The sequence below is a fragment of the Haliotis asinina genome, chromosome 3, assembly GCF_037392515.1.
Source record: "Haliotis asinina isolate JCU_RB_2024 chromosome 3, JCU_Hal_asi_v2, whole genome shotgun sequence".
Taxonomy (NCBI): Eukaryota; Metazoa; Mollusca; class Gastropoda; order Lepetellida; family Haliotidae; genus Haliotis; species Haliotis asinina.
Window position 1 is genome coordinate 82,538,523 of NC_090282.1, and position 12,719 is coordinate 82,551,241.

A 12,719-nucleotide genomic window follows, 5' to 3' on the forward strand; every position below is an offset into this window, starting at 1 on the left:
TAATAGTCCTCGAAACGCGAACATATTTAAATATTTAGTTATTTCAGTGCATATTATGATAATAAGCAAATGAACACCAAGCAGTTTTACATGAACACTTGAAAAATACTTTTGTAAAATATCGCATTCTAAACAGAAAGGAGGCACCTCCTTTATCAGCCATGTGCACAGTCACTTAACAACGACACCTATCGACCATTATTTTCTGAAAGGGAGATAAGAACTGTACACGCGTAGGCGAGAACTTATGAAACCGGTACTATGAAATTTGGGGATCGAAGGCACTTACAGTCTCACAACTAACTGACATCGTTTTATGACAGAAAACATTATCTATAACACTGGACTGAAGAAACGTTCTTCCGATAAACAGAAAATACCATTAGAAAGTCTTTAAACATTATAATTTTGTTTTATTTTCCGTACTTCTGTTTGTTTGAATGTAAATAAATGAATGTTATGGAACTCGCGGTGGACCAAGCGTCTGTCTCTGTGCTGGCATTTGGCTACCTGACTCTGAGGGTGTGGGTTCGAATTCCGGATGGAACTCAAGCCAACAAAAGCGCTAGAATCGGTACTTGATTACGATCGAAAGTGTAATCCTAGACTAAGGCTTAGTCTCTGAATATGTATATATTTGATGGTAACAAACAAACCCATATTAATTGATAAGGAGACCCAGGGAGGCCAGAGATTCAGAACCTAAGGAAATCTAGACTTGCTTCATTTAAACATTTAGCACTGCAGACAAGGCTTGGCAGTAGGCAGAATAATGTGGTTCAGGAACTGTGAGACAGACCAGTGTAATCCCAAATATTACACGTGTTACAGTTGACCCCTTTCCACATGACATTGTGTATTCATCACTAATGGTAATCACAATAAATTTACGATTCGGAACTACTATCTCAAAATGGGGGAGATACTAAAACTAACCCCTACATTGTTGCAAACCAAACATTGTAAGACGTGTATTTTATGGTTTGTTTTTTTATTTATTTGTCTTTTTTTGTCTTTATGTGTAAGGAGCTAATTGGCGGTACGCAGAGAGAGGAGTTATCATCGGAATTGACGTGAACAAATTCAATAAAAGGTTTATTTTGTCAATAGTCTCTGGTTGATCACTGGATTGTTTGGTTTGTTTAAACGCCCTAAGGCGACAGGAGTACTTCAGGAGAACAAACGCATATCTAATGAAAATGTGTGAGTTGTGTCGGTAGTAAAATACATTGACAACACACATAACAGCTTAAAAAATAGCTCTAAATTTTTGTCTTAAGTCGTTGTAGTGAGTGAGAGAGTTGAGTTGTAGTGAGTGAGAGAGTTGTAGTGAGTGAGTAGTGAGTGAGAGAGTTGTAGTGAGTGAGACTTGTGAGTGAGAGAGTTGTAGTGAGTGAGACAGTTGTAGTGAGTGAGAGAGTTGTAGTGAGTGAGAGAGTTGTAGTGAGTGAGAGAGTTGTAGTGAGTGAGAGAGTTGTAGTGTAACGTCGTGCCGGCATTATGTCAGACATATGGATCTGTAGGTCGGTAACATGTAAGGACATCTAACATTGATGTCGCAAATACGTCATTGCTGTACCGAGTGTGGCATGAGGGTGTTTCGAATACGTCATTGCAGTACTGTAGTACTGGGCTGTGGTATGAATGGGGGAGGTGGGTGAGAGAAAGAGAGTATCTCAATTACATCATTGTTGTACTTGGTTATGGCATGGGGGGGGGGGGGGGTATCTCAAATACGTCATTGTTGTACTTGGCTATGGCATGAAGGGGGGTGGGGTGGGTTTTCTCAAATACGTCATTGTTGTACTTGGCTATGGCACGAGGGTGTTTCGAATACGTCATTGTTGTACTTGGCTATGACATGAAGGGGCAATTATTTAAATAATTAACTTGTATAGCGCCTAATTTCCAGACAAGGCCTGCTCAACGGCGCCTTTTGTCATAGCTGGCATGATACTGAGTGTTCTCCTGCGTTTTGCTGGTAACTGTTGTAGTGAGCTGTGACTCTCTGTAACTAATTAACACAAGGATTCATATTATAAAATAGGTGTCCTTATAAATACGGGTACAACATGTACTCTACGTGCCCATAGCACAAACTGCTTGTTAGTTGTTTTAACACTGCCACCAGGAATGTTCCAGCTCCAAAGAGGCAGACTGTAAATAAACGATTCTGGACAAGACAATTCTGTGATCAACAACATCGATCTACGTGATTGGGATAAGATGGCATGTGTCAATCGAGTCAATGAACCTCAGCACAAACGTGTGTATTATCTATTGCAAGAAAGGCATGTATCATATAGACAATATTATATATATATAAATAATATTGTCTTAGAAGCTGTCTTTCCACATTAAACAAATGCTGATCGACAAGGGTATAGTAACACAGATGGTGTGTGAAAACTGGTAAAATATTTTACAAGAGTTGTAGAAACAGCCAAGTTAACAACAAGGCTTGTGAAAGCAAACACGTAATAGCAGGGCGTGTGAAAACACTAATAATCATGTTGGCTAATGGCTCTTAATTCCCGAGCGAGAGCGGGTACAATATACAGTAACATGGACTGTTAGTATTTCAGTGTCACCGGTGCAGAGTTTTAATTGAAGCAAGTATCCAACTTGACTCTCTCGCTTTAATATTTTTGGTGAACACGTGTTTCCATACGAATAGTTTCAACTTACTACTATTCCGAAACAAGGAATACATGTATACGTGAATTTGTAAATCCAAGAACTTTCAAGAACTTTACCCTATACATTGAGATGATTGTTTCAAGTGCCTGAGATGACATCAGGTCTTCGACACAGGCGCGCGACTCTGACGCATTTCTAAGTATGACCTATGTACATTATGCATAAATACGTTTGACCGATATACATTATATATGGGTGATATTTATAAATACATCAGGGTCGAGCGCCTGTGGTCTGCATGAGCCAAAAAGGACAGGCGCAATTCCAAAATGTGCAAAGTGAGCATTCCCTTTTCAGTTGTTTTACTTAAAATCGGTGTTTTGAAAAAGCCTTATTTCAAAAGCAGACTTTACCAGGTGTGTATTCTTAGCAAAGGATTTTCCTACTTGCCTTCGAATCCTATATACACTTTTCATGTCGCCAGCGAGCTATTTTTAGGCGTCGTAGCCCGATGAGATTAGCCAATAGAATCACGTTATTCTTAGCAAAACCCTATCAACCAATCAGAGCGAGGCAACATCTACGTTTAAAGTGGCTTTTCCCCTGCGTCAGATCAGAGACCATATAATAGATTATATTATATGGTCTCTGGTCAGATGGACGTGCAACTCACAGATTTTCCACATGTTCTGGACCAACAATCTTTCCGTGGCTTCCATTCAAATATCATTTGAATTCAGGAACTAGGCAATAGTGTGATAAAGAACACGTGATATACAGTGTGGTTTCCAAAACTTCAAACAGTCGTTTTCCTCTAGATCAATCTAAATTCTGTAAAACACACCTCTCTATTACATGAAAGAACATCCAAACAGTCTAATTGGTCATAACAAAAAAGGAAAAACACCACCCCCCAAAAAAAACAAAAACAAACAAAAACAAAACAAAAAAAACACTAGATTAGTCTACTTGACAACAGACATATGCGTCGGTTTGTTGACTGCAAAGACACGAATTTACGCCCGAAAAGATTAACACAAAAAAAAGCGTGTCCAAATATTAGTTCCTTTCAATCTCAGAGTAAGGATTTTGAGCCGAATGCCGGTATTGTAGTCTTAGTCTCGTATCGCAAATGTACGTATATGCAAAGACGGCCAATTTCTGCTTCAATTCGTAAACAATAATTGATTTAAACAGTAATTTATTTCCCGAAAGTCTATGATATGCAATAAAGAATGATCAATACAAAAGGAAATTGATCAGCAAAGAGGCTGAGTCAGCCTATATAAATGCTCCCCTTAAATATAATTGTAGTATGATGAATGAGTTTATTAACACATTTATGGAAATATAGAAAATGAATAGACAAATCTTTTCAGGAGTCAGTAAATTCATTCTAAATACAGCATATCCTTTATGAAAAATGGTTGGTATCATTCAAGAAATTATATACAGATTTCATTATCAATTCCTTTTCATACTGGGACAACGATTAATAAATTACATTATTTGAAAAAAAAGTATTTGTTAAATCTGAATCTAACATTATATCGGACACTGAAGGAACTACCGGAAGGGATCATCTCGACTGTGTCCAAAGGAGTAGGTTCGACTGTCTGACTAGCCAGTCTATCTATCAAACCGACAGACAGACAAACATAGTAATGCAGCAAAGGGGTCTCAGGCCCAGAATGCAGACACCATTGGATCTCAGTTACTGAGTATATTTTAACTTGGCCCTCTTCTCTGCATGACAGAGTAAATTTCCAACATTACATAGACTACTTGTGTATGAATCTTTATTTAACATCAGACATATGGTTGTATTTGTTTCTAATATCAACATATAGTGTACATTCCAGCAAATTATGCTATTCCTCCTCAATAATATTTACATTATTCATCTTACACTGACTACACAGCCTTAGATGTCCATCAGTATTAGTGTATTTTCCTGTTTCTATGGCAATTTTATAATATGAACGTCTAAATCTGGAGATAGCAGATCTTAGATTAAGGGTAAAATCACAACATAAGTACTTTTCAACATTTCAAGATTTTGTAGGCTTTGTAGAGATAACATTTAGGTGACGATGACACAGAGGAGTACCATGACTACTGTAATTTATCACATAACCTGTGTTTGAACATAGATAGGGAAATACTGGAATCTCCAACATTGTGGCTATAGGCCAAACATAACCATAACATATTTGAAACAGTATATGTTTAACCTTACTAGCCCATGTAATTCTCCCACAATCATCAAGTGTATTAACATCATGTAGGACTGATCGATACGGCAATCTACCTTTGGGGAGCTGTGTACGCATCATGTAGTGTATATCTAGTGGACGCCGAGTACCATGTCTGATGAAGCAGATTTGTTCACTTTAAGAAAATGTTTGCAGAAAGCAAGATGACAGATGATACTGATTCGATAGTTTTACAGTAACAGACAGATTGGTGTACATGGATGACATAATGCTGAAATAGTTACCTGACACACCGACATGTTTCGACGTATGCAAGAGAATGTGGTGTTTAAAAGTGTCCAAAGCTTTAGAAAAGTGAATATATAAACAGTAAAATCTTCCATTTTTTCACATGAACACATTGTTCCAACAGCATCAAGAGTAAGGGCTGTCTAGTGTTAAACAGGTGTCTACTGTGTAGTGTCCAACACCAATAATCACTTCCACTGCATCAAGATGATGGTGGTGATGGTTTGGAGATTTAACGAGCGGTTTCGTTAAATACGTAATTAATACGTATTTCGCACGCGACACGCGTTTCCCGTATTGTTTTAAGTATTCCCACACAGATCTAGCGGAGGAGAAAGAGAAAGATATAGTATTACGTACGTTAATTGGTTTGATGGTATTTATTGTTTTATTGTCTTTTGTCTGTGTCATTTATAATGACAGGTGCCTGCCTTTAATCCCTTTTTCAGGGACGTTAATCCCCTGACACTCAACCCTTTGTTGATGTGTTAAACTGTAGTCCTGTGCCGGCTGTGCGAGTATTTTGAAATATGGCAATCTAACTTCAGAGATACAATTTGGACGTTTTTCGCCTCCTGTAAACTTTAAATTAAAGGATATATAAACATTGTTCCTTGATAGGATAAAGTGCATTGCCTTTCCTCGTGTGAGCATTATGCTGACCTGAGGCTACATTTACGTGACCTTGACCAACTGGCATGTGTGACGAGTAGAAACTCGAGTCATCATTTACCTACATATGCTCAGTCTTCATTCTTTATTTTTAAAGAAAGACAGAATAACTAAATTATCATCATGTGATATTTGTGTTTATATTATTTTTATACCCAGTATCTACCATCAACGTATATATATGATTACACGAGGCCATTTAGAAAGTGGTCAAATGCAACATATGTCATATTTGGGATTTCACTTTCTTAGTGGAAGTCGCGGTGGCTGAGCGGGCTAGGGTGCTGGCGATTAGGTGCCTGACTCTGAGGGTGCGGGTTCGAATCCCGGATGGGACTCAACCGACAAAGTACTAGAATTTATACTTTACTAAGAAAGTGAAATCCCAAATATGACATATGTAACGTATATATATTCATTGAAGGTACTATATGTTGCTTTTTATTTGTACAATACCTTATATGAAAAACAGGGATAAAAGGTTAAAAAAAATATATGAATAAAAATATTTATGTGGAGGATTATTCTCGTCTCCGATGAGTCACCAAGGTTGGAAACTGTTGATTATACATAAATAATAATTCTGAGTCAACAATGTTAACGGCAAAGTGTCTTACATACCTATTCGTTAAGGCAGCACGTTATCTATTTCCTAAAAGATCAAATTAAAGATTACTTAACAGAAAGAGCAACATGGACATGGCTCCATGATTGGTTCCATAAGTCCTTTCCCACAGCCGGCGGGGAAGGCGACATTAGTTTGTTGTACGACAATGAGCGGTATTGCTGACACACCTTTAGAAGCTATTGTTGTGTGAATATCAAAGTCATTGAGGCGTCAGTATGTCACGGTGATGCCTCTTGTTCAAAGTGTTGTTTATTTGGTATTCAACCTTTACATGTCGCCTCATTTTGAAATACTCCAATTGCAGACTGCCAATTAACACCTATACACAACTTTAAATAACAAAGGAGGTTAATTAGGGGCTGATAGTCATAGTCTCATAGTCAATTGAACTAGTAATGATTAGTAACACTAACCGCTTTCCCTAAAGCTGTAGCACAATCTGTGTGGTCATTACTTGTCTCTAGGCATCAGGTGGGGTCGGACCAGGAACAAACACGAACTAGAATGGCTCACTTGGCACTGGTACTATTCATGGCACTACTTGGTAAGTGTTCCACTATTGTCCATTGTTATATCTGCAGCACGTTGTAGGTGACGTTGAGCACAGTATACGAACAACGTTTCAAAGTACAGGGGGCCTTAGTATGCAAGGGTGGCTTGCACACTGTAATCAAAAGCATCATCGAAGACAAGATATTTAATGGATAACAACCTGTTCTGTTTATGATGAGACGTTTCAATGTACATTCGGTTGTGAAGCAATAGTGGAGACAACGTAGCCTCATCTTGGATATATGTCTCGAGGATAGCAATAAAACAAATCAAGTGCTGACCTGCACGAGCTCACGTGGTTCACATTATATTTGGAAATTGCTTTTCGTCATTGGTGTGTCGAAACCTGTCTAAGTTATTAAAGCTGTTAAACTGTAAATCGTGTTAAGATCAGCCACAACATTTTGTTTCCTCAAAGTAGTATTTTGTTGGAGGTCTCTTATCTAACAAGTGTACCGAATTTGAATTGTGCAAATTGTCCGCCAAAATGTTCCGCAAATTTGTCTTAAATACCAGTTTTCAGTAATCAAAACCTTACACTCAAATGACTGTGGAAGAGTCATTACGTACCCTGAATGTGAATTGCATCTGCGTATGAGATACTTTCTGTCTTCTTGTACGGTTTTCGTCAGGTGTGGATTGCTCTAACTGTCAGGACAATATCTTTTTTGCTTATCTTCAAACAAAGATCTACGTATGCTTAATTGCAAGATTAGCGTTACTAAATCACAAATAGTTCGTTAACATTCGTTTCTACACCATGAATTTTGATACTAAAATAATTAAGAAGTAATAAGAAGGATTTCGAAGTGAATTCAGCCCAAGAAACATTCAGAAACCGTGTAAAGGTTTACGTACTATATTCTAATGAGGCTGTATGTAACGAATAGCTTGTTTCTTGGTGTGAAGAGCACTTGCAGTGTCCCCAATATGACACACGATACCCGCTCTCCGCCCTATTATTCATTGTTATGCCATAAGATCCATTTGTCTATCCAGTGGGAAACATCCTTTGCGTGCATGTTCAAAACCAAGCGAAATTTAGAACAAGAAGTTTTCACCAGGACACATGCATACGTCATGCTTACATACTAAATGCCTGTGCCGTGTGGCCTGCTTGTCTAAAGGACAGAAAATAATTGTGGTATTTATTGTCAGTGTGTGTTATGATAAAAAAATATAGGATAGCCATTTTCAAGTGAGGACAAATTGTCCTCCTGCATTACGTCGATTATGTAGATTAAAATTTCTTGCAGTGGTCGGTCTTGACGCCCACCAGCGAGCACTACTGGACAAGCTGTTTGCCCAGTACAAAAAAGACGTGCGGCCAATCTGTGGAGCGGACGCTCCTATAGAGGTGAAAGTTGGCATCGCTGTCAGGCAGATCATGGAGCTGGTTAGTAGACCGTTATCACGCATAAACATTGGGAGAGTAAAGAGGGTGGTGGTTTTGGGAAGGGGAGGGGGGGGGGGGGGGGGGGAGAGTAGTTTGGAGGGGGTTGTATTAGTCAGCATGACGTTTTTAACCAACACGTAAACTGCGTGAAGATATCAAGAAACACGAAAGATTGAAATTTTGCCTTTACTGGAGAGTATGAACAAGGGAGATATTACGTTTCTAATTAAAAATCCAAAATGTTCAAACACGAGTTCCTGCACCGTTACGCCATGCAAAACACCGTATAAGGACAATCTCGGTATCAGTTTACAGGTGAAACATAACATAGTGATCCACCCTAATCTGATTCTCCAGTCGACATAATAATACAGATATTGCTCTGTTTCAGGATGAACCCAGCCAGATATTGACTGTCAACGTCTGGGTCCGATTGGTAAGTGCTGCACCACTCTCTCTTGTCGGTATAAGGGATCTTCTGTCAGTCGTTGAATTGCCGATGCCCTGCTCCCCGGTGGACATATTTAAATTTGAGCAGAAGAGCGAAACGATAACGTGAATATCTTTATGTTTTTTATGGAATTATTTGGTTTTAGAACCGTACATATATGTACATGTATGTATGGTAATAGTTCATCTGGGACATGGAATACTTCTGAACAGTAGTAAATCTTAGAGTGATCTCCCTTTGCACTCCAGCAACTGCTTAGCGAAGAGCCTCAAAACTGATCGTGAGATAGTTCGGTGGAATACAGCCTTCTGCTCCACTTTCTGGGCCCTTCTGGACACTTTCCCCCTCCATCTGTACAGAACAGATTCTATTTCCATCCCAGTGACTCTTTAGTTGATGAGCATCTATTCCCTACCACCGAGTGCACTGGGTACTGCTGTCACACATGGGTGTATATAGGGATATGTTTGTTGTAGAGCTGGTATGACTGTCAGATGACCTGGAACGCCACCGAGTACGGTGGCATCTCGCAACTCATCCTTCCCTATAAGAAAGTATGGACTCCGGATATTACTCTATATGACAAGTGAGTGAGATTCACATTACTCCTTTCTGTAACGCTGTAGCATAGCGACACCCTAGGATACCATATAGGGATACCAAGACGGGACTACATAGACCACGTGACCCAGACAGCTCAGACACCGCGATTCACTGACTTAGCAACGTAACACGAGTCGATGTTTACAATGCCGTGATTTCTTGGTCCATGGTCAGGTATTTAATACCTTCATTATATAGCTAGAATATTGCTGATTGCGGGGTTTCATGACAAACGATTAAACAACTATTCAAACCGATGACGTCTATGTTTCCCAGCCTCTCGTAACTGACAGTATACATGTATGATATATGTGTTGTTGCAACAACAATTCTTTTTGCCGCACCCCAGTGCTGGAGACGAACTTATTGGACTGAAGGACTACAGGCCCACCTTCACCTCAGACGGCGCTGTCAGTTACAACTTCCCGACCGTCATCAAAAGTCTCTGTCCTGTCGACGTCACCTACTTCCCCTTTGACGGCCAAACATGTGCCCTTCGGTTTGGTTCCTGGGCCTACAGCGGCCACCAGCTCAACATCACCATCGGCGATAAAGCAGCGGATATATCTGACTACAAGGTCAATACGGAATGGGACTTGCTCAGTGTCCCAGCTGTGAGGCACGAGAAGTTCTACAGTTGCTGCCCAGAACCCTATCCCGACGTGACCTTCTACATCTCCATGCGACGTAAGCCGTTCTTCTATATCGTGAACCTGCTGTTCCCCTGTATACTGATCTCTGCAGTGGCTTTGCTTGGCTTCCTACTGCCTCCAGAAGCCGGGGAGAAGGTGGCCCTAGAGATCACAATGTTGCTGTCGCTGTCAGTGTTCATGCTGCTTGTTGCGGAGTCGTTGCCACCGACGTCGGACAACTTCCCTTGGCTAGGTATATACTCCATTCATTCTCGGTTGATAAAAGGTGGATTGTGTGTGCGACATGCACAACGGAAGACCATTTACCTTTAGCCAATAAGTGGTTTAACAGGCCCATCTCCCAATGTGTTCTGTTGGCAGGTCTGTGTAAATGCAAGGATTTTGAATCAGATACCTTCGTTAAAAGCAACTTTAATAGTATCAGTTGATATTAGTTGATAGGTCTGTATAAAATGCCAGTTTAAATCCACATACCGATTTTTAGGAACACCCTGTCACGTGATCGAGTAACTCATTCACGTATTTTCACTGCTCTTAGCAATGTTCCAGCACAGTCATGGTGGGCCTTGTATCAGTTTTCGAAAGCAAGTGAATTCTTTAATCTCTAGGCTCCAGAACACATGATTACTAGTTCAGGACAACTGAATACCAATCTCTTCCACAGGTATCTACTTCTGCGTGGCAATGCTGCTCGTGGCCCTCTCCACCGCCCTCACAGTGATTGTGCTGAACGTGCACTTCCGAGGTCAGCATGGTATTCCAGTTCCTCACTGGATGAGGAAGATGTTTCTCGGGACTCTTTCTGAGGTCCTTTGTATGAAGAAAGAACCAACAGTGTACCCAGTGAAGATAACGGACGTATACAGTCACGTCCATGGGGTAAGGCGCGACTGGTTTCACATTGTTATACACAAGAAAGGCATTATAGCTATTAATCGAAAGTGTCATTGTTCCATTATCCCTTTATCCTGAAAGATAACATGGTCATCAGTAAATGAAATAAACATATATATCTGAGATCTCTGAATAAAGATATATACGGTCTGCCGGGCTACCTTTAAAACACTACCACGTATGTGTAGAAAGAACTTTTATATATCTTCGGTTAAAATGCACAAAATGACTCTTCCAGTACAACTATTATCTCGTTTGACATACGAAATATTCTTGTCTTAAAGATGGACGTCAGCGTGTTCGGCTATTCTGTCCTAATATTTAACTAAATAATTTCCATTGTTTCAGGACCACAACACGATAAAACAAAAAGAAATGTCTACTTTCGAATCTCAAGATACTGGGAGACAGAACCATCATCACTTACTGCCCATGAAAAAGGTACTGGAGGAACAGCTGTCAGTTCTGAAGGAGATGAACAGCCGCTACAGCGACCAGCAGGCTGCTGGGGTCATTGATGAGGAGTGGAGGAAGGTGGCAGTCGTGATGGACAGATTGCTGCTTCTTCTGTTCTTCATATCAACTGTTGCCGCTACTTTGGGGATTTTACTTTCCTCTATCTTACATTGATCCATGTGGTAGCGTTAATGTGTGTCACCTGTCCTGGTATCTAAGTGTGTCACCTGTCCTGGTATCAATGTGTATCACCTGTCCTGGTATCAACGTGTGTCAGATGTACTGGTATCAGTGTGTGTCACCTGTCCTGGCATCAACGTGTGTCACATGTACTGGTATCAATGTGTGTCACCTGTCCTGGTATCAACGTGTGTCACATGTACTGGTATAAATGTGCCACCTGTTCTGTGTTCGTGACTACTTATAGTGTATTGTTACATAAAGACATGTTTTTCTTGCACATGCATTGTTTTGTTTTCTTTGACCTTTTACTACACAACATATACACTAAGCTTAACAGTGGGAAACGAGAAGTTGAAAATGTATGTAAGTCTGTTCAGGAAGAAAAACTGAATAAGATAACCGAATGCTGTTCTATAGAAAACTCTGTAGTTAAAGTTAACATTAACAAGCTAAGCCTATAACAATTTAAGTCATAACAAAAAGAGGCTAGACAAATACACGTATCTACAGCACAGGTGAATATAAAGAGAAAAATGAATAAGTAGAAAAGTCTAAAACAATTCTTGAAAACGATACATGCACTGTAAATTTGAAGACTATGGGCGCCATATCCCGTATAGTACAGTATAAAATATAGGTTAAGTTGTATTGGTTACAGAAAGGATGTGGAGCGTGTACACAGTCAAGTAGGATTGTCAAACTATCAAATACAAATACTACTACTAAATGGAAATATTTGTAGATCTGTAGTAAAACCCAATACAGGAGTATACAGGATTACTGTTGTGACAAGAATCACTAACTGACACACTCAGCAAAGTATTTCCATTTTCGTTATGTTTACTGTACACTGTTGCTGAACATGTGCTGCCGCTGAGGTCTAGTGTCTGACGTTTGTAGTGTTTATCGTCGTTATAGCGTTGTATTATGTACATACTGCTGCTCAGCATGTGCTGCCGCTGAGGTCTAGTGTCTGACGTTTGTAGTGTTTATCGTCGTTGTAGCGTTGTATTATGTACATACTGCTGCTCAGCATGTGCTGCCGCTGAGGTCTAGTGTCTGACGTTTGTAGTGTTTATCGTCGTTA

The 12,719-nt window shown here is 39.8% G+C and overlaps 1 protein-coding gene across 1 annotated transcript; it reads left to right on the plus strand.

The window, feature by feature from the left end:
- The first annotated feature begins 6,948 nt into the window (after positions 1-6,948).
- Positions 6,949-11,909, plus strand: LOC137279090 (neuronal acetylcholine receptor subunit alpha-9-like). The gene is made up of 7 exons (XM_067811566.1): positions 6,949-6,988; positions 8,253-8,392; positions 8,784-8,828; positions 9,320-9,429; positions 9,796-10,331; positions 10,764-10,978; positions 11,342-11,909. The coding sequence occupies exons 1-7, from the start codon at positions 6,949-6,951 to the stop codon at positions 11,621-11,623; spliced, it is 1,368 nt and encodes a 455-aa protein (XP_067667667.1). The 3' UTR covers positions 11,624-11,909.
- Positions 11,910-12,719: the final 810 nt, after the last annotated feature.